The sequence below is a fragment of the Penicillium vulpinum genome (assembly GCF_028829585.1).
Source record: "Penicillium vulpinum strain IBT 29486 chromosome Unknown utg000004l_segment0_segment0, whole genome shotgun sequence".
In the NCBI taxonomy this organism is placed as follows: domain Eukaryota; kingdom Fungi; phylum Ascomycota; class Eurotiomycetes; order Eurotiales; family Aspergillaceae; genus Penicillium; species Penicillium vulpinum.
Window position 1 is genome coordinate 3,265,575 of NW_026643244.1, and position 13,757 is coordinate 3,279,331.

At 45.6% G+C, this 13,757-nt stretch overlaps 4 protein-coding genes across 4 annotated transcripts; 2 read left to right on the forward strand and 2 right to left on the reverse strand.

Moving 5' to 3' along the window:
* Positions 1-3,837: 3,837 nt before the first annotated feature.
* Positions 3,838-4,692, reverse strand: N7479_009715 (uncharacterized protein; the record flags this gene model as incomplete). The annotated part of the gene is made up of 1 exon (XM_057257408.1): positions 3,838-4,692. One exon carries the CDS (start codon positions 4,690-4,692, stop codon positions 3,838-3,840), a length of 855 nt encoding a protein of 284 aa, XP_057104866.1.
* Positions 4,693-5,829: 1,137 nt separating this feature from the next.
* Positions 5,830-9,021, forward strand: N7479_009716 (ankyrin repeat domain-containing protein; the record flags this gene model as incomplete). The annotated part of the gene is made up of 2 exons (XM_057257409.1): positions 5,830-5,902; positions 5,951-9,021. The coding sequence occupies 2 exons, from the start codon at positions 5,830-5,832 to the stop codon at positions 9,019-9,021; spliced, it is 3,144 nt and encodes a 1,047-aa protein (XP_057104867.1).
* A 99-nt stretch (positions 9,022-9,120) lies between these two features.
* N7479_009717 (uncharacterized protein) lies at positions 9,121-11,934 on the forward strand (the record flags this gene model as incomplete). The annotated part of the gene is made up of 1 exon (XM_057257410.1): positions 9,121-11,934. One exon carries the CDS (start codon positions 9,121-9,123, stop codon positions 11,932-11,934), a length of 2,814 nt encoding a protein of 937 aa, XP_057104868.1.
* A 625-nt stretch (positions 11,935-12,559) lies between these two features.
* On the reverse strand, positions 12,560-13,602 carry N7479_009718 (alpha/beta hydrolase; the record flags this gene model as incomplete). The annotated part of the gene is made up of 2 exons (XM_057257411.1): positions 12,560-13,173; positions 13,308-13,602. The coding sequence occupies 2 exons, from the start codon at positions 13,600-13,602 to the stop codon at positions 12,560-12,562; spliced, it is 909 nt and encodes a 302-aa protein (XP_057104869.1).
* Positions 13,603-13,757: the final 155 nt, after the last annotated feature.

Genomic DNA, 13,757 nt, shown 5'->3' on the forward strand with positions numbered 1-13,757 from the left:
AGAGTACACCTACGAAAAGGGCCGATTTAAGCTGTATGATGAGACTGCGGATTGAGATGGGATCGTTGCAGATAACATATCTGAAGGCTATGTACGTAAGGGGGATCTCAATATATCTTACCAGAGTGAAAGAGAAAGCATGACGAAGAGAGCAACTGTTATCCCCTCTGTCAGATTGCATAGCTCGTAAAACCTAGCTTCTACAACTCTCTACTCAATCAAGCTACTCACATTCCACCATGCACTTCGATGTAGCCCTCTCCTGACACCCTCCTTCTCCAGCGATGAAGTGGAAACACATGATTATTAAAGAGGAGGGGGTATCGAGGGACTGTAACAATGTTGGAGCAAGTACAGAGTATTTTACCACTAGGCCACAACAAAAACCAAGGTTCCTGTTTATAGCCTAGGGAGGCTTGTATTGCGCTGTCAAACAAAGGTGGTTCGGGTGTTGGACGCTGCATGGGTAGTATGGAAGCTCGCTCATGTCGTATGAGGGAACTGAAGCCTTTTGAAGTTGCGAAAGTGCTTTCGCTGCCGACGAGGAAGGAAAATCGCTGGTCGCAAAAGGGTGTATGCGTTAGTATGAGAAGTGAGACGCGTGTTAGAAATAAAAGGGTTATAGGTCACATGACCTCCACCTTGCTCCTACCTAGTAGATGGTTGAAACCTTCTCCTCTTCACGCAACAAGAGATTTTTCCAGTATCATCTACATTTCATTATAATTACTGTATCTCTCTCTGTCCCTCAAAAAGCGGCTCGCGGTGTCTGTCGGAGGAGATTCAATTGTTAAATGTCTGCGTTGAAGGAAGAGGTATCTAGGTCTCTGTAGAACGAGAGGGACGAAGGTGTGCGTAGAGCGAGGGGGATGGAGGTATGTGTGGAGCAAGAGGCGTAAAGGTCTACACAGAGCGAGAGGGACGATGATCTGCGTAAAGCGAGGGTCTGCGGTTGAGGATCGGTGACAGTGTAAGCCGGAACGGAAGGCGAGTCGCGAGGTCATATGTGGAATTCAATATTATGATAATTATGATAGAAAGGAAATAGGAGGGGCTCTATGAAGTTGAGGCTGACGAACGAAGTCGGGAAACCCTCAAAGTTGAATGGTACCGCGAAATGTGGAGGCTGAAGGAGACCGGGGTGGCTAAAAAACCCCAAGGACGACGAAAATAGGCTCAGTGATGCCCTGGGATAATAAAGGTAGATCGGAAGAGATGAAAAGAATCAAAGGTGACAAAACATCACTGAAGTGAAAGGGTAACAGCAAAGAAAGAAAACACTCCAAATAGAAGAGTAAGAAGGACACCAACAGATGCTAAGGAATCCAAAATTTTGCTTCTCAATGAGCTGCACAGGGTCGTAGCCACATTCTCTTTCCCGGGGATATTTTACTATGTAGTCTTGACTGTTGAGGCAGGACTTCTACCTTTCAAAATATACTTTGTAAGTAATTCAATGTGGTCTCACTTGTAAAGGTGTAGCTACAGAACATGGTGTTACGAACACTCCTCCATAATCTATAGACCTTCTTCGCAAGAAATAGGAATTGGAACAAGGATACGATCCACAACAAGCGAAAAGGTGCGATAGACTATATAGAATCGAAACCATAGCCAGAAAAGCGTGTCAAATATCTGTAGCACGTTTTCAAGCAGATAAAGAACGATCTGCTCCCTGCATAATTTCTCGACGACTGAGATAGATAAGTAGTATCACGATCATATCCCGTTGCTTGTATCAGGCTGAATCAAGGCAGCGGAAACAGACCAATGAAGCCGTGCCAGAGGCTCACAAACACCGAGGTATATCCTTATGCAGTGTCCATTAAATACTGGGCTTCGTGTGAAAATGTGGAGACGGCTCGATAAGGTGGGAGTCGAGGACATACATTACGACAAGATCGTATCGAGCCCGCAGGCCATCCGCTATATAACCAACTTTATACACCGAACAGGTCTCCTCCAGCAGTTTCAACAAGTGGGAGTTGAGGTGGAGAACGACGACGACGAACTGTCAGGTCTTGCGGCAATGGATATAGGTGTGGAAGGCGATGGATATTAGCTGACGAAAACGAATTTGGGAGACGAGAAGCTCAGCCAAAGTCAACAAACATGCTTGACAATGGACCATGGATAATACACTATCAACTGCAACTGGAGAGGGGAGAGGATGGGGAAAGAGGGTGGGGAGAGAGATGAAGTTGGAAGGCGGAGGGTGCACTCCCCCGCATTCATTTGAGTACACCCTCCGCCGTCATTTGATATAGATATGTTTTCCTATGCATGGGTTCTTGGGTCTATCGGTTTTCCCTTGTGGTGCATCATATCCTTGTTCCCCTTGCCATTATTATAGCAAATAAGCCCTACAGGTAACTTCATTTGATTAACTTCATTCTATCTTGAACATACAAAGCTAATTGTGTCTTTCAATATTGGTTCGCCAACTGGAGTCCCTATTCCATCCCTTCCACGGCAGGTACCGACGAGGGCAGACTACCTATAAACAATATGAAATCAACTGCAACAGAATCTCGCCTACCGCAATCGGAGGCCGATATAGGCCGATATAGCGGGGTGTTTCTGAAACAGTTTCTTTATAGTGTTGAAATCCGAGGGATCGAAAAAAAACTTACTCAACTACAAAAGAATAGCACGGTGCGCCCCTCGCGTCTATTCGTCGGGCGTTTAGCGCCCTTTCAAACCCCCGTTTCTTTGTTATCCTCGATACTAATACTCGGTATATACTTAAAGAGCTACGATAACTATACTTTGATAACGACTGCCTTGCCTCTGGGAAAGTCTCTCTACGCGATATATATCGACTGTAGGCCCAGACAAGTCAGAAGTATTAGCTAGAAGAGTGGACCAATAATGCGTCAGGACGATATGAAAAGAAAGCCAAATGTAAGGATACGGGGTTTGCTAGAATACCGAGTAGGTTTTAGGCCCTAAATCCACTATAAATACCATTGTTAAGCTATATACGCTTGTTTTTGCCTCTACCTAACTAATCTAAATATAAAATACATCGGGTGATATACGCTGACCAGAGTATACGTATTTATTCTTCTATGTTTTTGTTCAAAGTGTTCCATCAATAAAATACTGCTACATATATTCTTTAGATGTATTATATCTATGGGGAGCGATAGAAAATATGAAGAGGTGTGGTGGACGAACATTAGACCTAATTACGATTGATTCTGAATCAATGAACTATATAATTTTCTCTTGCAAAAATCGTAATACATACGACCATAGGGTGTGGAAAACAGGGCTTCCCGTCCGCTCAGCCGTACTTAAGCCACACGCCGGTGAGTTAGTAGTTGGGTGGGTGACCACCAGCGAATCCTCACTGTTGTATGTTTTTTGATTTATATATTTTTATTGAATATATTCAAAACTATGAAAAGTATGGCAAAATCATGGCAAAGTAGTTCATTAATACATATCATTCATTTGTGTTGATCTTCTCATGTGCATTGATTATTTAGTATGAATACTCAATTGGTGTCTTTGAAATTATTATCTACCCGGTGGCAATCGTAGAGACTGTGGTTTTCATCAGGGAACTGCATGGGTGGAACATTGGGCCGTCTGACAGAGCTGGTTGGAGTGGTATTGAAATCTACAAAAGCTTTTTACATCAAAGAAATTCTTATTTTCAAGTCAAGAGACAACCACAAAAAGGAAAATAACAATGTGCGTGGTAACATGCGTCAAGGGTTGATTGTTGTTAAAGCTAATCTTTGACGGGACTATCCAATTAGAATGCCTCCCCATGAGCAAGAATTACGAGAAAGGTAACTGAAGGACGGAGCTGCTGATGATGTTGTTCTATTTGAGAGGCTGGTCTTTGGTGAGTGTACTTTGAGCGGGATTCGTAGCCAGTTTATTGAAAGGGGGTTTGCCGTGGTTTGCGGGGTTTTTGAAGCATTGGTCAGAAGAATGATTGGCATGGCGTTTATGAAATTTGCAAAAGAACGGAAGAGGGCTTGTAAAATCGGCCAAGTTAAAAGAGTGAGCTTGGCTCGGAGAGTTAGCTTGGCTGAGAGTGTTGAGCCGACGATCCTCAGAAACAACGAAGTCTGCGAACGTTGCCTCGATAGTTGTATCGGTGGAGACTTTTGAATGGAGGAAACTGTCGAGCCACGGGCGAGCGGCTTGGTTGACGCTGACGGCATTTAGGAAATGATAAAAGATGAGAAGAGGCGTGAGCTTTGTTGAGTTACTTTCTTGGAGTTCGCCCAGCGCAGTGCGCCACTCGTTGACAAACTCCTGAGGTCTGTTGGAAGTGTACGTGGTGTTGATAAACTTGAGGAAATTGGTGAAGCCAGCTTCGTAAGACCGGACTGCGAAGGCGCGCTGGAGGCTAGCGTATGCAGTACGTGCGTTATTAGCGTCGAGGATGTAGAATTTGGCCGTTTGATGAATAGTGGCGTTGAGCAACGGAAGGAGGTATCGACTGGCGGTATCCCATTGGGAATGAGCCTCGATTTCGTCGGCAGTAGGCTGCGTCGGGTCGACTGCATTGGGCTCACTCCACACGCCAGTGAGAAGTTCGTAATACCGAACGTCGCGCGAGTCTAGGGTCCATTTGAGGGAAGTCGTCCATAGAGAGAAATTGGACTCGCCAACGAGAGTTGGAACAAGTTCGAGAAGGGTGGGCTCCGCAAAGCCAATGGAACCCATATTGGTGATGGGATTCACAAAATGAGGGTGAAGAGTCGCTGGATGAAGGTGACTATGGATAAAAGAAATGTATGTTTTGAATGATGAAATTGGCTGAAGAGCGTCGCAATTGGGAGTGATGAAGTATTTGTGCTGATGCGACACCTACTGGACGACGAAGGACATTGGGGTAAACAAAGACGACGGAGAAGGAGCAATGAAGGGCAAACACCTGCCAATTTATAGACCTACAAGAGCATAAATACTAAAGTGCAAAATGACTTCTGAAACCAAACATCGGGGGAAACTATCTCACAATATTCCCGCACTGTGCCACGACATCTGATATATGTAATGGGTACTCCGTATACACCTGGGCAATCCTCGACTATTATTTGTTTAATGGCCTGACCCCCCATATTACATATAGAAAAATTTACACATTTTAGTTGTTTTTGACTGATATTCTATATTTTGTAGCTGATTATTCTCATCTTCCTGTCTAAAACATTGAAAAAAAAAAAGAATTCATGTGGAAAATGATACTGTACGATCGCGCTAGCTTCGATTGGGTATATTTCAGCCTCATTTTTCTAATCGGATTGTATAATATAGTAAGACCTAAGGTTGATTTAAGAGGAAAAATAGTAATAATTTCGGCGATTTTAGAACATCAAGTAGTGTCGGTCAATTAGCCCCCTCTATTGTGTTTGTATTTTCCAAGGTTCTAAGATAGAAACTAGCTAAGTACTTACAAATCTGCCTTGACGGGATGTATCGGTTTTTTCAGCTTGAAATAGCGATGGCATCCATGAAATTTACTTTCTATTGCCACCGAGGCAAAGATTTGAAGAAGCAGTGAGCCTCCGAGAAGCCGGGGTTGATCGAGAGAGTAATCAATCCTACACTGCGTATGCCAAAATTGAGATGAGGAAATGAATAGCCCTGAGAGAGTAACCGCATCTGGAAACAACCGAGACAACAACTGAGAGAGAAACTAGCAGTCGTTACCTGAAAATCCAGGTTGAAACAGCCGAGCTGGATTGCTGTTTGGCCCCCACTACTTGTTGATCCTACCCCGTCGATCCACCATGCCAATCCTTCTTGAGTCACAACACAGAGCGAGAGTTCCATTTTGTCTCTCAGTGATTTTTCGCAATGACGAATAGTCAAAGTGGTGATACGAATGATGGCTCGACTGATGATGATGAATTTGTCGTTGTCAATCCAGGTAATGACACCCAAAAATTCCCCGAAAAACCCAGCTAAATGGTTACAGGCGGAGAGCACATGTCTTTATCACAGAAATCTATTCAGAAGCTCAAAGCCTGGCTGAATCCTACAGACTCAGAAACTCCTGCCAGTGAATACAGAAAGCATCTTAACTCCCATGCCAAGGGGACTGGTGAATGGATTCTGGAGACGGACCAATACCGAGAATGGAGTCAATCTAACTCGGTCGGAAACCTCTGGATCAGGGGTATCCCCGGCTGTGGAAAGTCTGTTGTTGCAGCGGGCCTCATCAGTCGACTTCGACGAGCAGAAAATGGTCTTGTTTTGTTTTTTTTCTTCCGGGAGATAATCCAGGCAAATCGTACCCCACGGTCGTTGATGCAAGACTTTTGTCATGGAATGCTTGACCATTCACCTTGGCTTCAGTCTGAGCTAGACCAACTCCAAACACAGCACTCATCTGTTGAATCTGTTCCATATGACAAACTTTGGAAATGCATGGCAACCGCTATGCAATCTATTGGAAAGGTCCACTGTGTGGTCGATGCACTGGATGAGATGGAACAAGGAAATGACCAGTTCTTCAAGGAACTGCTCGACCTAGGCCGTCGGTCTCCCGCTTCAATCAAGTTGATTGTCACCAGTCGCCAGGTTCCACATGTTGAGAAGCATTTGAATGGGATTTCCTTAGTTGATCTACGCCTTGATCGTCGCAATGTGGACCGTGATATTGCCATTTATTCCGCGCAGCGATTGGAAGATACTCATCTGGATCTGTCCCTAGAAAAGCTTGAACAAGTCAAGCAAGCAATCTGTGAGAGGGGGAGAGGCTTATTCCTTTATGCCAGGCTCATGTTGGATCAACTTTTGTTACAGCCGCAATTGATGCTAGCTAACATCGAGAATCTCCCGGACGGTCTGGGAGATATGTATACTGAGCTGCTCCATGACCACGCCATTCGTTCAGGAACATCTGCAATCTTTCAACAAATTATTCTACAATGGATCACCCATTCCGCACGACCGCTACGATTGCTAGAACTTTTTGTCATGATTGATTCTCTTCCCGACCGTGCTGGACTCACCCAAGAGCAAGATGCAAAACTTGCCATCCGAACAACCTGTGGCCCTCTGCTGGAGGTTTGTGAAGATGGAGTTGTCCAAATCATTCATCATTCCCTGACCGAGTTCGTTCTCAATCGGGATGTTGTTCATACCCAGATGTCCAATCAAGTCCGTGAGATTTCAGGCTTTCATTCTCCCACTATCCACGGAATGATTACCCGGGTATGCATCAACTATCTTTCCAATGGCTGTCTTGATCAATGGCCGACTGATCCCCACACTGCGGCTTGGAAGAAAGATGGTAAAGAACTGATGCTGCGATTTTATTTCCTCCGTTATGCAGTTTTGGAGTGGCCATTTCACGCAGCAAATGCTGATGAATCTGATGATGAATTGTTGCATCTCCTTGACCAGTTTTGCCAGGATGGTAACCAAAGCTATGAAGCCTGGAAAAAAATATGGCCAGCTTTGCAGCCGAATACTATACCTTCAAACTGCTCTCCCCTGGATATTGCTGCGTATTGCGGGATCTTTGCATTTGCTAAACATCTTATTGGCAAGAGAGCAAACACAGACTCCCGCAACTCCAAAACTAACGGTCTATTCCCACCCCTATTGCATGCGATCAAGAAAAATCACCATCGCATTGTCAGCCTGCTTCTGCAACATGGCGCGAATCGCGAAAAACATGACGGCCGAGATCCAGTATTCTATGCAACGGAGTTGAATCACGTCGAATCTTTGCGTGCTCTCATCGAGGGAGGCGTAGACCCTAAAACGACAGCAGGAACCGCTGATGGATCGAGTGAAATCATCTACTGTGAGTTTCTGGACCAGGAGGTGAGCTATTCCGGATGGAATAAGAAGAGAACGCCCCTTGCATGTGCATGTCATGACGGGTATATCGAAGCTGTGCAAGAATTGATAAAACATCTCGATTCAGCCTATCTCTGCAAGGGCTATCTTCACATTGCTGCCGAGCAGGGAAAGTCAACAGTGGTGAAAACCTTGTTACAAGACGAGAAGGTTCGACTAAGCATCAACGATAAGGATTCCGACGGTAATACCCCCTTATATCTGGCCGCCAAAAGCCGTGACTATGCAACAATTCAGGTGCTCTTGGATCACGGAGCAGACATCAGCATAAGCTCTATGAATCTGAACCATCCCCCAGAGCCACCACACACCCTGGCAAAGTATGATCGAGACGGCGTATGGCCAAATTACTCTGCTCTGCATGGGCTGGCATTTGGTGCCCGACGTGTGAGATGGAAAAAGGCTCCCGAGAGGTCCAATTGGATCAAGGCCTTGAAAATGCTTCTAAGTGCAGGCTGTGATATCAATGCCAGAGACCACCGAGGGCGCACGCCTCTATTTTGGTGGTCAGAGTTTCCCGCTGCCAGTGATAAGTACGAAGCTACAGAGTTCGTCGCCACTCTGCTTGAATATGGTGCCAATGCTTCCTTATTTGACTATGAAATGTCATCGCCACTTCACAGGAGCTCCACTAAGCTGACTCCGAGGATGGTGGAACTTCTTGTAAATGGCGGTGTTGATTTGAACTCCACGCGAGACTCTGACGGCATGACACCTCTTATGTTCATGGCATCATCTCTAAAAAACCATGAAGTATCTTCATGGCGTGATATGAAAGCAAACTTTGCCCAGAAGGATTGGGCGGGTAACACGGCTTTTCACCACTGCTTTTGTTCACTGGCACGTGCTCTAAAAGAGAACGACACAGCTTGTTGGATGAACGATTGGTTTGCTGCTGCAGACTTGGGCGCCCAGAACCATTGTGGTCGAACCCCATTTCTTGAGTTCCTGTTTAGACAACCGAGTATCAAATTTATGGACCGTGATCACATTAAAGTCGTTCAAGAATTCGTCAAGAACGGAGCGTTGCTGGAAGGTCGAGACTTTTCTGGACGAACAGCCCTACTTACCGCGTTGGACCATCCGATACTGAGATCATTGGGCATTGTAGAAGAGATATTGCGGCTAGGTGGCGATGTCAAGGCTACCGATAACGAAGGCAAATCAGGCGAGTAAATCATTCATTTCTACACCCTTTGAGCTCTTTAATAACAAATTCTAGCATTACACTACGCATTCAGAATCTATGACGGCCGTGCGATAGACACAAAGACTATGTCTGAATTTATCCAGAGACTAATCGACTTAGGGGCAAATGTCTATGGAATAGATCGCTCAGGAAACACCATTCTTCACGGGCTTGTTAGCTTGAACAACAGTGAGAGCGAGTGGTGGCAGCTGGGGAATCGTGCCAAGAAGATTGTTGGGCTCGGTGTGCCTGTTCACTTGGTAAATCACCAAGGGCGAACTGCATTGCATCTTGCGGCGAGAAATAGATCGGCAGTACGCCAAAAGGAGGAATTTGAAGACGGCGGCCTGGGTTTCCTCCTTGGGCCATCTGTAAAAATTGACCCCAACATTCGTGATAATGAGGGACGTACTGCTTTGCATTTTGCATCAGCAGCGTCGGACATTTATGCTTCCACATTGATTCAACACGGCGCTGACATTTGGGTCAAAGACCACCACAATCGCACACCTTTGCATTTTGCTGCTCAAGCAGGCCAAAGCAACGTTGTCGGCCTACTTCTTGAACATTATGAAAAAGAACGAAAATTAGTGGATGAATCATGTCTCAAAAAACGATCAGCATTGCACGAAGCTTGTCGAACTGGATGCCAAGAAACGGTCCAGTTGTTGCTTGATGCTGGTGCCAATCCACGGCTTCAAGATCGAGATGGACGGACACCATTGCACGCAGCTGCAGAGTTTACATATCTGACCACTGCCCGTGCGAAGCAATCCCAATATGATTCAATAGATTCTGGTTTCAAGAAGTCAACAGTTGAACTGAACAGCTGGGATGCAGTTTCCCAGAAGCAAGTTCCCGCAGGAAATAATTACAAGAATTATGGAGACTTGTACAGAGATATACGACAAGTTGTTGTATTGCTGATTGCCGCCGGAGCAAACCCGCACTCAACGGATAAAAATGGTCACACGGCCTCTAATGTTGCCACAATGCTCGGGTGCTTTCCTGTTTCTGATGAACTGAATCACGTTGTTCATTGTGAATCAAATCCCTCGGCAAATTTACGTGAGCTTCAATTGAGTCCCCTCGTCACCTGGAGCCACAAGACTCTTGAGTCAATAACAGTGCCTGAGGACCATGTCCCATTCTTGAAAAATGTTGTTTCAACAGGCGATGGACGTCTACTTGAGGGGATTTTACGCATCAATCAACTTAAGCTTACTGGTAAAGATGGGGAGGAAATATTGTCCCTTGTTGCACACTGGGGTCTAGCATCAATGATGGAACGACTGATCCCTTACGTGGAGAACTTCACTTACATGATCTGCCCACTTTTGGAAATTGCAATCAGGCGAGAATTATGCAATATTCAGATAGTGAGAGTGCTTGCCAAAGAGATACGTGACATGGAAGATAAATCTCCTCTTGTGTCCCCAATGAGACTTTTGGCGAAAGGCGAACATTGGTGGTACCCTCAAGCACTTTCTGTTCTTCTAGATGCAGGCGCAGACTCAAATGCTGGCGGTTATAAACCCACCCTTGTGCAAATGTGTTTAGACACGAAGGGCGGCATGATTTTGCACGAAAAATGGTTCGTTTGGCGCTATAAGTCACTTGAGATTTTGTTGAAGAATGGGTCGGATCCTAATGCATTGGAAGCCGCTTTCAAGACCAAAAGGGACCTGAAGGTGCTAAAATTGCTTATTGAACATGGGGCTTCCCTGGAAGCTAATTCAAAATTGTTTCTTCTCGCGGCAATTGGTCAAACTCGGAGTCTCGATTTTGCAGCTATCGAGTTCCTCTTAGAGTCGGGCGCCGACCCGAATGGTACCGATTCCAAGCGCCCTCTCTTTGAAGCTGCGAGTAGTGGTCCTGAGCGACTTGTGGAACTTCTCTTGAAGCACGGAGCTGATCCGCAGAGACCAATGAGAGATGGCTCATCTACTGTATTGCATGAGATTTGTGGTGTCGACGGCATAATAAAGCCCATTCTGGCAATGGGTACTGATCTCAATTCCCTCGATGCCCAAGGAAGAACACCAGTCATGAGAGCTTGCACGAGCAACCGAGCTTCAAATTCACGACCTCTCGATGCTGTGATTTTGATCCAGGCGGGTGTCTGTATTGACTCTGTTGACAGCGCAGGGTTGAGTGCCTTACATCACGCCGCGCAGTCTGGAAACTCACAAGCCGTCAAAGAGCTCCTCAAGCGCTCTGTCAAACTGTCCTCGTTGGATTTCGCCGGCTTCACACCCCTATCCTATGCCTTAAGTGGTTATGCCTTGCAACGATTCGAAGAAGAATCTCATATTAGACCTCAGTTCCATGCAACTATCGAAGCTCTGCTAGATGCTGGCGCAGATCCGCACGATGTTCTACCGGACGGTCGAATGGGACTTCATTGTGTAGCTGAGCCCCTGATGAATTATAGCAATGAGAACAGAGAGAACCAAATCAGAGATGATTTTGGTGAAGATCATTTCAGTGCAGCCTCTAGGCTCTACCAGCGCTTTGTGGAGGCTGGGTGTGACCCAGAACACCGGGACAACAAGGGCAGGGCACCAATCTTTTATTTTGTTGCTGCGGACAAATCCTATGTTGGTCCCACATATGAATATGGAAATGAATCTCCTTTCAACCCTGATGACTGCTGCAAGATGTTCGCTGAACATGATATCCAAAAAATCGACCATGACGGGGACAACCTTCTTCATGTCCTTGCCCGACGAGAGGAAGGCTGTTGTGATAGCGAAGACCATGTTGTGAAGCTGTTTTCAATGCTGGTAAATATGGGCTTAAATCCACGACAAGAGAACAAAATTGGGCAAACACCTCTCGACATTGCAGCAACCCATGACAAACCTGAAATCCTGGCTTTGTTTGCTCGAGAGGATTAGTTATCCAGAGATACGTGATTTTATTCAGCTTTTGGCATTATGGAGCGAGAGGCACAATGAACTAAATCAAAGCAACCCAACTTTATTGTACCAGAGAGCCAGTTTCGGGGTACTTAGGCGTATTTGCACATTAACACCGAACCTATGACCCGATCCTTCCTAGGAGAGTTGGAAATGTCGTAATGGCATCGCTAATCTTGTAATCAGCTAGGCATGGTAAAATTACGGGAGAGGCGTGGAGGAACATCTATGTCTGACCCCTATAACTCTTTCATGTAGGAATTAATAGAAATGACCTGTAACCAGCCTTCAAGGCTTTCTGGTCTGTCTCTGCTTCTTATTGGTTGGTATTCCTGTACTCTGATCATTTCTCAACTCCCCCTACTGTTATCTCTATAATATATGGCTTTTGTAGTAGACTCTCTTAGTTCCAACTGGGTGTTGCTTCAGTTGGATAGAGCGTCTGCATAGTCATACGCAACTACTTAGGCTGCAACGCGTTAATTGAACTTTGGTTGATTGATTGATATGTAACAATTCGGCTATCTTATATTTCTAGCACGTTTATATATTTGTATCAAATTTGTTCCAAATGACCGAAGCTAATATATGCGTTTTACTCGCATTAACTATAGTTCTGCTGCACAAATTTAACAATAATGTTCAAACCCTCATCAGTCGCACCCCCCATAGGAATGATGGTGAAAGCATGACATGCCCCAGGAACCACACTCAGCTCCGTCAAATTCCCAGCTTGTTGCCATCTAGCCGCCATGAAAACACTGTCATCGAGCAAGGGTTCAATATCGCCCGACAAAAACAATGCTGGTGGCATTTCCTTCAAGTCCGCATAGAGAGGTGAAACAAGCGGATCCTTCCTTTTCTCCATTGGAATGTGGCTGAAGCTCGCCTCACAAAAGTCCATCATACCTTCTTTACTCAGCACGATGTTGCGAGTGTGCTCAAGAAGAGAGGGTGTATATGTGAGATCAAAAATGCCGTATCCAGCCACGATGCCGTCCAACCTCGATCGGACGTGGACACCATAGTCTCGGCGAAGGGAGAGACCTGTTGACACTGCTAGCCAGCCCCCCGCGGACTCACCTCCAACAATTTTCAGCGGTGCACCGACATCTTTCTCACCCGCCGGGCTAAGCGCGTACAGTGCTGCGTCCACACAATCGTGCAGCGGCTTGGGGAAAGAATTCTCGGGTGCCAGTCGATATTCAACAGATACCACTCTCAAACCACAAAGTGGTCAAGTAAGTATCGTATGAGGCATTGCTACCAATAACGAAGCCACCTATCGACATTGCCCGAATCAGCCTGCGTCCCAAGTAATCATTTCTGTGTTGATAAGGTGGGGTATTTACCAGCGTGGAAATGAAGCCAAACCCCTCTGCTAGGCTTTTCTTGGGGAGCAATGATTCTTAATTCAATTTGATGTCCATCCCTTCCGAGTACATCCACAGTCTTTGCTTTAGGATTGAGAGCAGGCGCTGTGAATCCATTCAGGCCTTCCCTCCGCATTTTCCGGTAGGCAGCTGCTGACTCGCATTCTTGCCATTGAATGCTTCTTGTAAGCTGCGCTTCAAACTTATCTAAGTGTATCAAGCGGGCCTTGAGAGTGGCCTCGTCGACGGGAGCTGGTAGCACGTTCAATGGCATTGTAGCTGTCGAATACAGTCACTTGAGATCAAGCCGCCAATTTGGATAGTGAGTGGTGATGCTTGATATAGAGGATGACACCTAAATATATATATTAATATTTAATAATGGTGCACTGATTCATCTAATCCAAATCTAGGTATAGTTTACGTGTC